This window comes from Alosa pseudoharengus, unplaced genomic scaffold, assembly GCF_046254945.1.
Source record: "Alosa pseudoharengus isolate Yale_2024_CS ecotype anadromous, Long Island Sound unplaced genomic scaffold, YU_APseudo_1.1 YU_APseudo_1.1_scf_17, whole genome shotgun sequence".
Classification (NCBI taxonomy): Eukaryota; Metazoa; Chordata; class Actinopteri; order Clupeiformes; family Clupeidae; genus Alosa; species Alosa pseudoharengus.
Genome location: NW_027468640.1, coordinates 23487749 through 23504453, shown reverse-complemented (window position 1 = coordinate 23504453; position 16705 = coordinate 23487749). Strand labels below are relative to the sequence as shown.

Sequence of the window (16705 nt, the reverse complement as noted above, 5' to 3'; positions counted from 1 at the left end):
AGGGTCTGGATTTTCCAGGCTATCAGTTATCAGCAATATATAAACATGTATGAATCACCTGTCCCCTCTTCCTTGTTACTAGTTGGATATTAGGGGAACTTCATCCGCAAAGTTAAAAAGTCAAATGCCTCCACTGTCTGCTAATGGTTAATATTGCTGAACTTCGGACTTTTGTCACCACTCCTGTTCCTGTTTCAACCGTTCCTTCCCAGGCAAACCTCTCTACCTTATATGGCCTGTTCCTCAATCAGTGTTTATGTGGACATGTTCACGTGGGTCTTGGCTATGCTACTCAGATCAGACAGAAGAAGACAGGCCTTAATATTCTAAAACATGTTGGCTGAAATTGTGAGAAGGTGATGTGAAATGAAAGAATCATGAAATGTAGCCTGGGGTATGTTTGGTTGTCTACAAGTGAGCACACCAAGGGCGTTTCCTTGAAATTATTATAATGTTTCTTTCAGTCACCTTAAGGGGAATACCTGCCAGTAAATATTAAATATAGTAAGCCAGCCACACCTTTCACTTGAACCCCTATGGCCCAGAACTGATATCATAACACAGGCCATCTATTCAAACCGACTGTTGCTATGCTCAGCACTTACAAACATCTCCATGCCAGGGCACGCATGCCCAGATTTAATCTCTTTGATGATTCATGTTGTCACACAATACACACATATCACTGGACAAAGTAGGTACTTACCTCCTTATCTGGCATTAAATATACTGCTTTGTTGTGTTTTTTTTATTGGTGGCAATTTCTTCACAGGTTGTAAATGCTTCTATTTTCAAAGCAAAGCAAAGAACCGTTTCATTTTTTTTTTCAGAAAGAGTTGGATGTTAAGGCAGCCTATACTCTTCCAGGAACAAGGGAAATATTTCTTTTAAAATGTGGCATAAGAGATCCAGCATAGGAATATACTGGGATTGTCACCTGTTGCAACAGAGGAAGTTCTTGAATTGTGTTAGCAAAATAAGATAGCTACAACTAATTGTTGTTTTTGGCCTAGGCCACAGTGTTTATTACTAGAAGCCTGGATTACGCGGCATAGGAGGAGCACCGGGACTTTGTCCATGGGGCTTTCAGTAGAGCCGGAAGCCTGACATCATTGGTGAAAGACACAGTGAATGAGGCGGAAAACCACTGGAGTTCTGGGAAATTGACAATGCCAAAGTGTCTCTTTCTTTTGTTGGTGAAGGACTGGGGGATGTGCCGTCTTACACATAAAAACAAAAACAAGAACACAAACACAGTCACACACAAACACTTTTACCCTCTTTAGCCAGGTACCTGTAGCCTAGCCTACACACTTTTGCATTCACTCATTAGTATCTAACTCATACTGTATCACTCGCCCATACTCTCTCAGTGGCTTACATGTTTGCAATCTCCCTCTCTCTCTCTGTATTGTTCTAAACACATTTTCAGGCTTTCATAATAGCAGCTGAGCTATGAATTCAACTCTTGCTGAAGATCTCCTAACCTGGATATAACACTGGCAGATTGATTGAAGGATATAACACTGGCAGATTGATTGAAGGTCAGTTGGTATTGTTACACTAAACTCATACAGGTTTACAGCAGTCTGCTGACTCTGCAAGTTCTAGCAAAAGGTGCTTTTACAACAGACAGTGCCTCATTTTTCAGGATGTTCACTGTAGCCTCATCTATCTATCTGTCTATTTATCATCTCCCTATTTGTTCATAACCACACGACTGTATCGGTCAACATTTCTCAATTATCTTGCCAAGTTATGGTACATTGATTTCTGAACATTTCAAGACTCCCCCGTCGAGTTGATTCACTTTTCCTGTAGCTATTAATTAACGCTCTTCCCGGGGGAGGTGTGGCTCAGCGCTGAGGTATTCCAGTCTCGGATGGATGAAGGGAGTTTGCCTTTCGGTCGCTGACGTCACATTGGTGTGTCGTGTTTTTTGGCAGACAGACGAAGAAGGCGTAGGCTAGGGACTCCTACGCAAGCCTCATCATAAGCCTATATATGACTCACATCTTTCCCCCTGTCTCATATGACTGAGACAGCTACTCCGGGAGAGAACATGGAACTTGAGTGCGGAGTTTGTTACCAGATTTACAACGCCGGGCGACGGTGTCCGCGAGAACTAAGATGTAAACACAGTTTTTGCGAATGCTGCTTAAATTTACTCGCTCAGTCGACAGCACATGAGATAGGCCGTGTGTGTACCGCTGATGTACCAGCTGAAGTTACAATTGTCTGCCCATTGTGTCGGTACCCTACCATCCTCCCTGGTGGTGAGGTGAGAAGACAGCTACAGGTAGACGAAGACCTGTTTGAGCGCATGGTATCAAGTGGTGTCCTCGATGACAGCATGTCTGATGATGAGGAGGATCCAGAGAAGTCTACACAAGAAACAGTCCCCAAACGCGAGGAGAACATAACAGAGAGCAATTCGGATACGGATGTGGTGCCCCCGTCCAGAGGGAAAAGACTTTGGAGATCCTTCAAACGTTTCTGTAACAAAGTCCTAATCGGTGGCGGTGACGACCCGGGAGACAGACATCGTGAGTGTTTTTTCTTCAGTTTTTTCACTGAAAATTATATAATCCACATTTAACAGCTAGCGGCAGCCTGTTCTTGAAATAGTTGACTTCATTGACCACTTTCTTCCTCTTCGTTTCTAGATGTTTCTGATGAAGACATGAGGGATCTTGTGTTGATGGCGTGTATGATGTGAATGAAGATGGACCTACTTACATCCCGAGACTGTCTGAATGTTGGCCAACTAAGTGCTTCATGTGATACACCATCTTTGGTCCTTCTCAAGTGGTTAAAATGGACCACACCTGGTGCTGCTTCGGGATTCTGAACAGAATATCCTTAGGCCTATTGTTTTTTTTTTGTTTTGTTTTAAAAAAAAAAAAAATCCAATTAATAAAAAAAAATGCGTCTTAAGAAAATTAAGTTATTATGTATTTTTTAGAACGAGACTGACATAACGCGTGCCTCTTGATAAACATTGTTTTGTTATACTGCGTAGTTTGACTTAGGTTAGTGTTTTATACTAGCTGAAAATTATCGTTTATTTATTGAGTTAATATTTTAAAAGCTATTTATTTTAGCCCATGTATTAGTCTGATTTTGTAATTAGACCGCGCTGTTGTTCATGCAGAATAAACGACGAAACCTCACCTAAAGTGGTCTATTCATTTTCAAGTATGCTGCCGCCACCTTGTGGTATTGAACAATGCATTCTCCTGGAAACCTTTCAAAGATGAATGGTGTGCCTATCAGTCATATCCAACCATGCACCAAGATCAGCAAAAAGTGGTGTTCAAACTTTAGACATGCAGTGTTTTTATCTTCCCCTTTACAAATAATGATAATAACATCTACTCACATTGCACATCAATATCTCTAGAAAATCACAAAAACAACACACATCTTTGCATGTGTTGGTTGTTAACTCAGGACATCTCACATTCAGGACGGTGCACCGTGGCTCATATCCCCAAATACAGAGGCTATGATTCTAATAGGGTTGCCCATTGACCACTGTGTTAAGCCACACACCCCAGGTGTGTACCCCATGGAGCATCGCACCCCAGCACAAATGCCGCTGCCTGCCTGCTGGCTCTTTGTATAATGATTGCTGCGTGACCTTACTAGTACTTTGCTGTGGTGTTGAGTCTGCCCCAACACACATGAACTAAGTAGCTGTTTCATTCTCCTTCACACCATTCACAGGCCCTGGGAATTTGTGCACTACTGTCTAACATCTCAGTGTGTCTGTATACGCCTAGAGGCTAATTTATTTGCTTGTGTACACAACATATTTGACATTGCTTTGTTGATTGCTATAATGGGGGACTCGTCTTGTGCAGAATAGGAAGCAAGAGACCCTGACCAGCTAAAAAAATTACACAGACACACCACATCACACACAAACAAACAGATTTGTTGAGCGAAACAATCCAAATCATCAACACGCTGTGTCCACAGAGATGGAACCAAACCACAGGCCTCTTTAATGCTGACTAATTATAGGGAGGATTCTGTCTAATCCCCTCAAATTGAGTGCACCCATTTTTTATTTCCCTCAGCTGTAACTCATTAAGTCATCAATTAGCATGCTCAGAGCAGGCTTTGAATGATGAGCCCATGATGTGTCTTCCTTTTGGCCTGTTTGTTGGTTGTAGTCCATGGATCAGCAGGGCAGCATGTTTCTGGGATTGAACATCAGGTAAGTTTCCAAACCACATCCTGATTTCATGTTTATGAGCAGCTGAAATGGTGATATGTTCAGTTGGGTAATTTTTGTTTTCCATTGTTCTACAGACTTGCACTGGTTTATCTGGCTTTAACAGGCATATGTGTGTGTTGTGGTCAACATCAAGAACGTAAGTTAAAACCTATTGACCCATTTTTGTGGTCAGTTTCAAATGTCAATTTATTATGAGAAGCTTTTATTTCATGAATGGAGTCAGACACAATTGGATATGTGGATACTTTGTTCCATGTGGATTTGCCATCTTTACTTTCTGTGACCGTTTCAATCCAGCCCAAGTCCATGATTAAAAGGGTCCTTGATTCTACGCCTACCCTTCCATTTGCTCACCATTGCTTAATCATTCCATTACATCTGTGATACAACAATGTCCTTTTGTAATGTAACTTTGGTTGGGCCTATTATATAGGCATTTTATTTTATTTGGAGAGATTCATTATTGATGCTTGCTTTGTAGGCAGCGATGTCTTCAAAGACTTTAAGCAAAGTGGCCTGCAAGCAGTCCGGAGGATGGGGGCACCTGACTCTGCAGAAGATCCCATGGAACGTCCCCTCTCTGGGGAATGGATGGCTGGGTCTGATTGGGTTCAAACAGAGAGTGACCGCCCAGCTCTCCGAAGTCACACACCCGGAAGGCCACAACTCGTCAGACGATCTTCCTCTTACTCCCAGAGTGGTGTGCCATCTACACAGACCGCCATCAGACACCCCAGTCGCTCTCTTCAGGGTAGTCCAGGGAGCACTGACCCAGGACCTGTTGCAGTGGTCCACGGCAGCTACAGGCCTGTTCAATCTCAGTTTGGCTACTGGAGCACAAACCCAGTTGAGTCCAGAGCTGCAAAAGAAAGTGACTCCGCCAGGATCATTGCAGTATGTGAGGGTGGTTCTATCATGTGTCATAATGCTGACTGGCAGGACTCGCCCTCTGTTGTCTCTAGCTCTGCTATAAATGTTCTTGGAAGCAGTGCCCATAGTAGGCAGGCTTCTGCTAGTGTCAGACAAGCACACAGGCTTGGGGCTGGAGGCAACGCTACAGTGAGCACATCTGTTGCTGAGCAGCCCTTTAAAGAGGCTCTGTCCAGAGGAGGAGCTCAATATGTGAAAATTAAGCTACACAAAAGACCAAATTGGATCCCACATCCCCTAACGGTTCACCACGAAGGCCAGGGGCAGTCCTTGTCTAGTGTAGACAGCAGCTCCTCCTATGTACAACATGGAAAGGTAAACTCTCCTATTGAATCCAGACATGTACAAGCCCCCCAAAGCAACATCCGGAATGTTCAGTCAGTGTCGAGCAGAGATGGCTATGGCCTTGACAAACCTAAGACTGGGGAGCTGGGTGATGCAGCCAAACGCCGATACAGACCATATAAAGTGATTCATGCCAGCAACTCTTCTGCTATGGGACAACCCAGTGATGCAGGAAGCTCCGTGCCAGGTGGCTACCAAGCACTTAAAAATGCAGACCCTCAAATGGTTGCCAGACCAGATGGCTTATTTGATCAACATAGAAGTGCTGGTGACGTCCGGAAAACCACAAGGGTCAAAACTAGCCACCATTTCACTGTGCCTCATTCATCTGTCAATGTTTGGTTTCCTTCACGTTCTGATGCCCTTAGTTCATTAAAGAATAGCCTGGACCTTGTATCAAATGCTGGTGCCCTTGGCAGCTCTGGTTCTGTTCAGTCTACTTACAATCAGTATTCTAAACCTACAGCTACAGCAGTCAGTGGAAAAGGTCAGAGCACTCGCACAAAGTTTCAGCAAAATGAGTATGACGGCAAACATCATGACCCTAACATAGTTATGCCTCAGTACAGCAGCAGCAGCAATGCTGAGCCTGGACAGAATACAAATGTGAGGACAAGCAATGAACCTCAGGGTTTCAGACAGAATCGCATTGAGGATTCAAAAAGTCCTGTTCAGACTAAACCTAGCCAAGCCGGTTCTGGTGTGAGTGAGAGTGGCCCCAGGCAAACCCAGATCTCACCTGTGCGCCACCAGCCTACCAAATACTATTTCCTGAGCCAACCAGGACCAGACACAACCAAAGGCCACCTGTCTGGCGGGGTCAGTGGTGCAACACGTGTGCCCCAGCAGACGAAAAATAGTGGCTATGCTCTGGAATCGAGCTCAACGATTCTTAGGCAGAGACACAAAGGCACCAAGCCCAGTCACGCTTTAACAGGCCCCTACAGCCGAGTTGATGTAGGTGCGATCCAAAGCTCCAGGCAGAAAGAAAAGTCCCAGAAAGGCGCAGCACTTTCTACCATTATAACTGGCAACGCTGACTTTGGTCCTAAATTTGGTCGCTTAAGTTCAGTCAGCTCTCCGAGAAGAGGATCCGCTCCGAGCCAGGGTATTGGAAAAGGCTCTAGAATTCAAACCAGGCTTGGTTATTTTGACATACCATCGATGCCTTTACCAGATTATTTTGGTGCTGATGGAAAAACTTCAGGTCACCGTGGGTCCAGGCTGACCCCTGATGTTCTGAAAACACTGTCACAGTTAGATCACAACATGGCCCTCTTGACTCAGACCAAAAGTTCCACAAGTAGCTTTGTGGTTGGGGCACGTATGAATTCGCCCGCCAGCTCCCAGAAAGGAAAACCCCGGAGGAAATTCAAACCAGTCAGCCTGGCTGACATCGGTGGAAGTGCTGCTATCAGACCAAGAAAGAAGACTCGGTCTGCACTAGAATCGGATGATTATGCTGCTTTACCGCACCCAGGCGATGTCTCTACTCTTCAAAGCAGTCATTTTCCTGCTGAACAGAACGGTAACACCAAGACAGTGGACGACACCAGTATGATCCACCAGAAACCAACTCTTTTAAAGACACACAGGCAGAGAAATCGGGATCCGAGTGACGGTCAGTATCCTGAGCAAAGTCAAAAGGCCCAACAGAGCTCGTCACACGACACCATGAACATCCACAGACGCTTTACTCCAAGATCAGGTGGTCAGGTCAAGGGGAGGTCCTGGGATGCAGAAAACCAGAGTATGGTGAAGTCTGCAAATTCAGAAAGGAATGGTGGGTTGGGGAGTAGTTCCTCTACAGAAGGCTCCATAGCTCCCCCTGTTGCACATGAGAAACATAGTGTAGAATTTGATAAGGCTGTCCAGTTGGATCCCAGAACTGCACATTTAATCCAGAGTGCAAAATCCACAAGCAGCTTTGTGGCTGGCAGACATGTCCTTGAAAGTAGAAGGTAGAGTTTTATTCAAACCATTTTCCACTCCTGACCCCTACAGCAAGACATGGCCATAATGAACTTAAAGCCACTCCAGGTTTCTGATGTTGGTGATGCTAAACCGAGTGCAGGGAAGACTGTTTCTGGTCTATTGTCTGATGTTAATGATGGTGTTGACCATGTCTAGACCATTTCTAACTCCACAGACGCAGTCCAAAACAGTCCATCTGGAGAGGACCAAGAATTACACCATGAATCCTCCAGAGCCTCAGATGGCACAACACTGAAATCTTGAAATAAGTGGGTCTGTTTTGTAGTTCTGCGCAGGCACAGTCTGTCCATCTCTGAGCTTGCTGCCTCCCTCTGATGCTATGGCACTCTTTGTTTTCAGACGTTCTTTAGAGTCATCCAATGGCTATGCAGGTAATGCATTTATTTATTTGTGAAGAATGACTGTTCCAGGTCTCGCTGAGGCCTGTCCACACTCCACAGGGAATGCTTTGGATGGGACTAAAGGCAAACTGCCTGGACAGAACTCGAGCCTGGTCTCCAGATGGTCCTTTGTGATCCTACTTGGCTTATTGTTGCTGAAATGATTCTGTCCATGAAGAATGATTCTGAGTGTTTCTATGAAACTGTCCCAAATCAGTGCTACAATAAATTATTTAAACTTAATTAAATGCCTTGTCTGTCACTTGTACATTTAAGTGTTGGTACTGGAGTAGCCTATTCCTGCATAATGAAGTGGGTTTTGATTTTGCTAAACATCATTTGTGGCAGTGTAGAGTAAAAAGAATGCCGGTGCAACACAGAAGTCTTTTAAATTATATATGTGTGTGTGTGTGTGTATGTGTGTGTATATATATATATATATATATATATATATATCAAATAAATTAAGGGAACACTTAGTTTTCCACAATTGTTAAAACAGTCTTCCATCCTTTTCTCCATTCTCAAACTACATTCACAGAATGTCTGACAGTTCTTGCAAAATAAAACACTCGCCTCAAGTTTTACTTGTGCTCAGAACGAAACAGTGTCAGAGTACTGATCCAGTGTATGATTGAAGTGTTCCCTTATTTATTTTTTTTGAGCTGTGTGTGTGTGTATGTATGTATATGTATGTGTGTATATATATATATATATATATATATATATATAATTTTTTTTATTTTTTTTTTTATTTTATTTTTTTTTTTTAGGTGCATAACGGTGACTTAACATTTTGATGTAAGGTTACATCTTCAAGGACTCTGATGAAGATGTAACCATACATTAAAACGTTAGTCACTGTTATGCACCTTAAAAAAAATAAATTAAGACATTTGTGTTGCAGAAGCGCAGAGAACTCTCTCTTTTCTACATAATTTGTGGCAGGTCTGAGTGAAAAGATGTAAGGAATTCCCTTGGCTAAAATCAGTGCAACATTCATTACTTAATCGAGTCTTCCTGGACTCTTCCTCAAAACAAATTCTTCCATGCTGCCATGTGATCAAAAAGTAATTTTGAGGGTTGATTCAGATGAAAAACATGGCATGTCACATGGAGTAATAATTTAGTTAAAGGGATGAGGACATTGGTGTGTGTTTGCACGCTTTTCTTTCTGGGGCTGAACGACTGATGTTTTTCTCATTAGCTTACTCCTTACCGCCAGAGTTGCTGTGCCTAGTCTGCTGACACAAGTCTTTCCACTGCTGTTCAAAGCATTCAAATCTATGTTTGTGGAGGCTGCTTGGCAGGCTGAGGTTTTGCTTGTATAGGCAGACAATGCAATGGAAAACCTGATAAAGGCTGCTCAGTTTCGGTGTGAAGGCCAACTGATTGCAATCTAAAATTACCGGTTCCACACATAGTGGTGGTGGGTGATATAGGTTGAAGACCTCGGAGATGGGACTGCCCAAAATGACATGAAGTATTGAATATCAAAGACATATTTTCAACTTTGGTCATTTTTATATATTCAAGTGTACACTGCTCAAAAAAAATTAAGGGAACACTTACAGTTTTCCACAATTGCTAAAACACATTTTTTGAAACCTTCAGCATTTTTTTCTGATGTCATCCTACGGTTCCTGAGTGACATTGTAATGAGTTGCAGTCATATTCAAATTTGCAGTGGTCTCTTAATTTTGAATATGAATGTCAACTCATTTGAATGTCACTCAGCAACCGTAGGATGACATCTGAAAAATGTGCAGAGGTCTTTCAATTTTTTCCAGAGCTGTTTATATGGTCAAAGTAAAATGATGGAATCGTTACTTAAATAATTTAATATGGTAATTGCAATTACAGACACCAAAATCTCTTTAAACTTGCTTAGCCTGCAATTCACTGTTAACCTTTTTGAGTTCAGCTGTGTGTTTGTGCCTATCAGCCAGTAGATGGCGCCTGGTATCCATGAAGAATGCAAGGGAAGGGGGGGGGGGTTGTTTTCCATCTGTGGTGTCACACAGTTGTTGGGCAGCCAGAGTTTTGAAAAACAAATAAACTAGCCATCATTCATCTGAACAAGTACTCCACCACTCTTACATAACCAGATTCATAGAATCAGGGTTTTTTTTTGTTCTTCTGGAACGTTCCTGTTTTTTTACAAATTGTGCACCATGAAAAGCAAACCAACAAAGACAGACGCAAGGCAGGCCACATCAGAGCGATTAGGCGCAGAGCGCTCCAAGCCGTGTCAATTGCTACTGACAGATAAAAGCTGAGGAGCAGGTTGGAGCTCAAATGAAAGTTGCAGTGGTCTCATTCACAGGCCTTGCCCCTTGACCCCTTCCCACCAGGAAGGGCCTCGTTGGACGCAAAGGGTCCCTCTGAAGCCCAACGGCTAAGCGGGCGAGCAGGCAAGGGCAGGGTGGCGGAGTGTGAGAGAGAGAGGCCCCTGAGAAGAGAGGAAAACTCGCCAGGGTGTGTGTGTGTGTGTGTGTGTGTGTGGGTGTGTGTGGAAGGGGGGTGCTGTCAATCAGGAGCACATACATTGTGCAGGGGATTAGTGCCTTGTATAGACCCCCCACCCTCCCACCCCCAACTGCTCATGTGCACATACTCTAACTCTCTCTCTCTGTCTCTGTCTCTGTCTCTCTCTCTCTCTCTCTCTCTCTCTCTCTCTCTCTCTCTCTCTCTCTCTCTCTCTCTCTCTCTCTCTCTCTCTCTCTCTCTCTCACACACATTCACACACATACCAGCCCCTGCTTCCTATCCTCTGACCACACACATAAAAAAGCAGTGAAAGGGGGAACTGTCCATTTTCTTTATAGTGTATATAGGAGTGAGAGGAGCCACTGAGTGGGAGTTGCTCCATTTGAAGTCTGTGTTTTTTTCCCCCACAGAGATGGAGTCGTTTTCATGAAGGACTCTTAATTATGGCCACTCAGTGAGGAGGTGCAGGCAATTGGCAAGCTAAGTTTAGTCTCTCTTCGTTCTCGTTTTCCCCCCACTTTTGCTCAGGTTTGTGTGCGAACATGTCCTAACTATCATTTTTTTCCCCCTCTGCACATGGCTCCCTCCCTCCCTCTCTCTCTCTCTCTCTCTCTCTCTCTCTCTCTCTCTCTCTCCCTCGCTTCTTGCTCTCCATGTCTTTCCCTCCCTCTACCTCCCTTTTTCCCGTCCGTTCACTCGTTCCCTGGGGTGGGAGGGGGAATTCTGTACCATGTGTCTGGGACTGTGAGAGCTTTCAAGAAAATAAAACACAGAGGCCCCATGGCAGCCCCCCCCCCCCCCCCCCCAGCCCCCCCCCCCCTTTTCTCCTCCTCCCTCTCACCCTCCCCTCCTTCCTCCTCCTTTTCCGCACCCTGTAATTCCCTTTCTCTCCCTGCTTAACTCTCTCTCTCTCTCTTTCTTTCTTACGCTCTTTCGCTCTTTCTCGACCATGTGCACTTTCATGTGTCTCAAAGCTCAGCTCTAGCTGCTCAGGCTCTAGTGTCTCTATCGCGCTGTCCGCCAGCACAGCTCGTCCTTGTGTGCGTGAGAGTGTGAGTGACTGTTTAGTACGGCTGGGCACGACGCAAACTTCACAGATGCAGCTATAGGCCGGACGCATACACTCAAGTCAATAAAACCCATTAAGCCTACTGGCCACATTTCCCATGGGGGTGAACGAGTGCAGAGAGAGAGGGAGAGAGAGGGAGGGAGAGGGAGGGAAAGAGGGAGGGAGGGAGGCAGGGAGGAAACAAAAAATGTGTGAGAGGGAAGCAGGGAGTGGACAAGAGAAAAAGAAAAAGTCTTTTTGTTGGGCTAAGTACACTACGTGAAAGAGGGCTGGAGGTCCAGGCAGGAGTGGGGTGAGAATGGGGGTGGAGGTGCTTGGTTGGTTGGCTTTGGTGAAGGAAGGAGGGAGAGATTTGGGGGGAGTAGGGTTGAATTAAATGCCAGGGCAGAACTACATGGAAACGTTGCCATGTCCTTGTTGGCACGTCCAGATTAGATTACCTTGCATGTCGGTGGCAATGAGCCCTGCCTGCCAGGCTTGATCGTTGCCCGCCGTATTGATTAGGCTGGCCAGGCCGAACTCGTTCACCTTCTCTCTCTCTCTCTCTCTCTCTCTGGAGCAGGCCAGAAACGAATGAACAACTGCCATAAAAAGAAAGCAAGAAAAAATAAACGACAAAAAGTCCCACCCCTCTCCCCAGACCCAGGAGTCATAAGAGAGGGAGGATATGGCCCATTAGGTTAAAGCGAATTACAGTGTAATTCAGGTTCCTGGCATACTGTATGGACCATGCAGTGGGTAAACAAACTATCAAGGCCTTCATGGAACAAAAATAGCTCCCTTGTATTTTTCTTTTTTCGAGAACGACATTTCTGGGGTGACTTTTGCCTAGTGTTTGCCCCAGGGGTGCAGGTTTTTCTTTTTTTTTTTGGTCGCACACAGAGGGCTATTCTGGAGGCCCAGGGGCTGATCGCGCCGCCTCGGGAACAGGACGAGAGCTCATTTCAGAGACCCGAGTGGCCTTCCTGTCTGGCCGTGCCAAAAAGGAAGCAATAAAGCAGGAAGACTTCCTCGGGAGCTGCCAGCAGGGCCGAGACGTGTGGGGCGGATGGGTTGTGGTGGCGGCGGCGCTGGTAGAAAACACCAAGAGGAGAGAGCGGCGAAGGGTGGAGGCATGCCAAGCGCATTCTAATGTGCGGGTCATTAAGTCAAATTAATTACACACAGATCATAAAGTTAAAGGTCACTGGTATTTACCAGACCAGTCCAAAGCAACCAACTCGCAACGGCAGGTTTGTGAATCAAACCCAGACCAACAGACCGTCAGCAGGTCACATTACCACTAATCCACCACAACTGTCTATCTATGTAACCTGACTGTGGGGCAGGGCTCGAATTATCTTTTTGTTTTTAAGGGTGTCTCTCTATCTCATAAAAAGTTGGCACACCCCGCGCATAGCCTAACAAGGCGATACAATGAAATAGCCTAGGCGCAATAAGTGGCGCTTTTGCGCAGTAGGCCTACAGTATGCGCACGGTAGGCCTAGGCTTTACCTTGACACACGCACGCAACAGACATAGATTTTTCATAGAAATTGATTACTTTTAATTAATTTCAACATATTATTGATTATAATATCTCATTTCAATTTCACAATACAAAGAAATAGACAAAACGATTTAGTCTGTGCCATTCTCAATTTCACAACGTAAATCATTTAAACCAGACCACCGTCTCAGATAGGCTATCCTCAGTGTCAAACACAATAATGCATGTAGTGTAACTTATAGGGCAAAAGCACTAACTGGCAGAAATGAATAAAGCCAGCCAAACTATGTTCTATAGGCTAATGTGTTGAACCGTGGAAAATTAATAGACGAACCATTTTGGAGTTTGCACTGAGATATTGTCGGGTAGCCATTGAATATTCCGACATCAGAGATTGCTAACAGGTGTTTCAAAATAGCTGGGAACTTTCCGGAGCTCTGAATGGCAGACGATAGCTAGATCATCAGACAACACAATCATTGTAGGCTGCATTATGGGCCATCATTTATGGCTTTGTCAATCAACATAGAATAGGTGAAGCGCAAGTTCAACAGCAAACAGGACTTTTCAGCACATCAAACCACGTAGGCTAGCCCAATGAACGCCTATACAAATAGACAAAACACTCACATCAAAGCAGGGTGACTTCTTCAGATTTGCGAGTGCTGTCAATCAATACGGTTTGCTCATATAGTCTAGTGGTGTGGTGGTGAAGTGTCCTGCTGCGTTCAAGAGCGTAGTGTATAGGTCTACGTCCAGTAGTAGCCTATATTTTTAATTTAACGTCTTTATGGTAAGCAGAGCCGGACAGTAACGGAGTACATTTACTTGAGTACAGTACTTGAGTAAAATTTTCAGGTATCTGTACTTTACTCAAGTATCATTTTTGGGGAGTACTCATGACTTTACTCAAGTACATTTGAGAGGCAAATATTGTACTCTTTACTCCACTACATTTCTATCCATAACCGTGAGTAGGCTACCCGTTACTTCTTCTAAAAAAAAAAAAAAAATTTAGGAAACCCTCAATTTGTTGTTTCCCTCTCAAACGTGATTGGATTGTGCAGGCGCCACTGATTGGGACAGCCTATCAGCAATCACCTTCAGCTTTCCGCCAAAGTCAACTCCATGGTCAGATTTAGATAATAGATGAAACCATGGACGAAACAATAGAAGAAAGACGCAGCAGGTCCATCCCGGGAATGTGCCAAGCTGTGGCCCAACCTCGCCAGACTATTTCAATTTTCTGAACAAGTTAATGATAGTTTTCGCTTCAAGTGTTTCAATTACAAAATAGTATTTTGTATTTGAAATACATATTTTATATACATGTATTAGAAATACTGCCCATCCCTGGCGACATGGTAAAAAGATGAAAATGACTTTTACATTCTCCAAGGTATTAACATTTTTCATAACTCCATGTAGGACGTTTCTGTACATAAATGTAGCACTGTGGCAGTAGCAATACAATATTTAGAAAATGTAGGCTACTCTTGTACTCTTGATACTCAAGTACTTTTAAAAACAAGTACTTTAGTAATTTTACTTAAGTAGACATCTGACTGTTGTACTTTTACTTGTAGGTACTTGAGTAAAATTTAGCAAAGGGTATGTAGCCTACTTTTACTCAAGTAATGACGCTGTGTACTCTGTCCGCCTCTGATGGTAATCGCACAGGGGTGGATAATGAGCGGTTGTTTAAGATTAAATTACAATGCCAGACACCTTCAGATATGAGAGACCCCCTCAGGTTTTTGACTTTGTTGCTTTCATGGGAGCCAGTCCCGACTCATGGGAGCTCGGCTCCCTCTGGCTCCCACGTAATTCGAGCCCTGCTGTGGGGTCATTTCAGTGCTGTGTGTTGCTTGTAAATTAGTTTCATGAATACCTATAAAGTCAGACCATGGTATGACTGTGATTGGTGTAGTCTAATTGATAGTTTCTTTCCATTTCAATGTAGGCTACTGTACATAGTTTCTTTTGATAGAAATATTGAGTTAGGCCTAGCTCTGTTTTGTTAGCAAAGAGCATTTATGCTATGTTCTGCCCCCACACAATTACTGTCTGTTTTTGCGATCACTGCGGTTTCGGTTTGTTAGTCCAGCTGTTCTGTGCCCGAGCTCCAAACGTCACTGTGCTACTGCAGCTGTGGCAGTTGGCATTGCTGCCGCGCATTACCTGTGTGCCCCTGCTGCCCACACACACACCTGCCGGCACTGCGCTGGCAAGACTGCCCGTTCTCCAGACGACTGACATCAGTCTGCACAACCCCCCCCCCCCCCCCCACAGTCACTCACACATACACACACACACACACACCACCCGTCTGAACGTGGTGTCCTTTACCTCAATCTGTTTGGCTCTGTCCCAGACTAACGCCCGACAAAAACAGCCGCCACTGCTACGAGGGCGCTCGGTGGTAGCCACGACAACGTGAAGCAATCATCATTTGCTCTCTTTCTCTCTCTGTCTCTCTGTGTGGGAAGAAAGAGCGGAGGTTATGGCTAGGGCTTCCTTTCCCCCCCTCATGGCACTTAAAGCACTACACTTCTGGCAATTGCCCACTCTCTCCTCCTTTTATTTTTTTTGTTCCACCTACAGTTGACTCACTTCTCCCCTTTATTCCTTATTCTCGCCCAGCCAAATAAGTACAAAGCCATTCCTTTAAAGCCACAGATAGAGCAATTCTTCAGTCTGAAAGGCGAAACAGGCATAAGTCTGAAGCAATAGAAGTGTTGACATTGTTGTGGTGAGTGTGTCCTCTCTTTTTGTTGCTCAATTGTACTGAGGAGAGAATTAAACTGGACGCACGCAGATGAGCAGATACAGTCATATACAGACAAATACACAGAGACACAGATAGACATGTACAAAGGCGCATACACACACACACACACGCACACACAGTCACTTACAGAGACACACATGCACAACGAGTCACGTACAAAGGCGTGTGCACGCAGGCACGCACACACACACACACTCACTCAGTCACGTACAAACAGACACAGGGCTATGCGTGGGTGTGTTGGGGTCAGTGGATCCATGTCTGGCCCTCCTCTCCTGGGGCAGGGAGGTGAAGGCGTGCCTGGATGCAGCGCTCGTTTGGCGCACAGCTGCGAGGCATGGAAGGGCCTGTTCTCACTACCACTGCTATTGTCGGGGGTAACAGAAGGAGAGCACGGTCATTCCCATACATACACAGGAGATTGCGTGTGCGCGAGTGCGTGTGTGTGTCTGGGACTGATCTATGTCCATTCATTCTTTTAGAGGGCGCTTGTGCAGTGCTGCACAGCTGGGATTGAGTTACAGACCCATCTGCCATTGAACAGCGGAGCAAAGAGCATAAAGCACAATGCAAAAGAGGGAGAGAGAGAGACCGAGAGAGAGAGATAGAGAAAAAACTGAGAAACGGGAGGAATCTCTTACAAACAACGTTAGACAGGAACACTGTAGTAGCATGCATTGTTCATCACTAGCCGTCGCGCAGCAAGGTTGATCAGATTTCACAGATGAATGCATTTCTCTGTGTGTGAGCGTGTGCGTGTCTGTGCACCGTCTACCAGGCCTGCAGTGCGTGCTTCCCCTGTGCCATGTAGTGACTTGCTTGAATTTTACTTACTAATGTGAATCACTAAGAGCGGCTAGTAAAACACACAAACCACAAAGGACAAATAAAACAGACATTCCATTTGGTTCGACTTTTTTTGCAGTTTATTTCTTTTTCCTTTAACAGCAACCCCCCCCCCCCCCCAGAC

General features: G+C 44.8%; 1 protein-coding gene across 1 annotated transcript; it reads left to right on the top strand.

The window, feature by feature from the left end:
• Positions 1 to 2732: 2732 nt before the first annotated feature.
• LOC143127481 (uncharacterized) lies at positions 2733 to 8107 on the top strand. The gene is made up of 3 exons (XM_076289013.1): positions 2733 to 4225; positions 4321 to 4382; positions 4728 to 8107. The coding sequence occupies exons 1-3, from the start codon at positions 4185 to 4187 to the stop codon at positions 7484 to 7486; spliced, it is 2862 nt and encodes a 953-aa protein (XP_076145128.1). The 5' UTR covers positions 2733 to 4184; the 3' UTR covers positions 7487 to 8107.
• The last annotated feature ends 8598 nt before the right edge of the window (positions 8108 to 16705 follow it).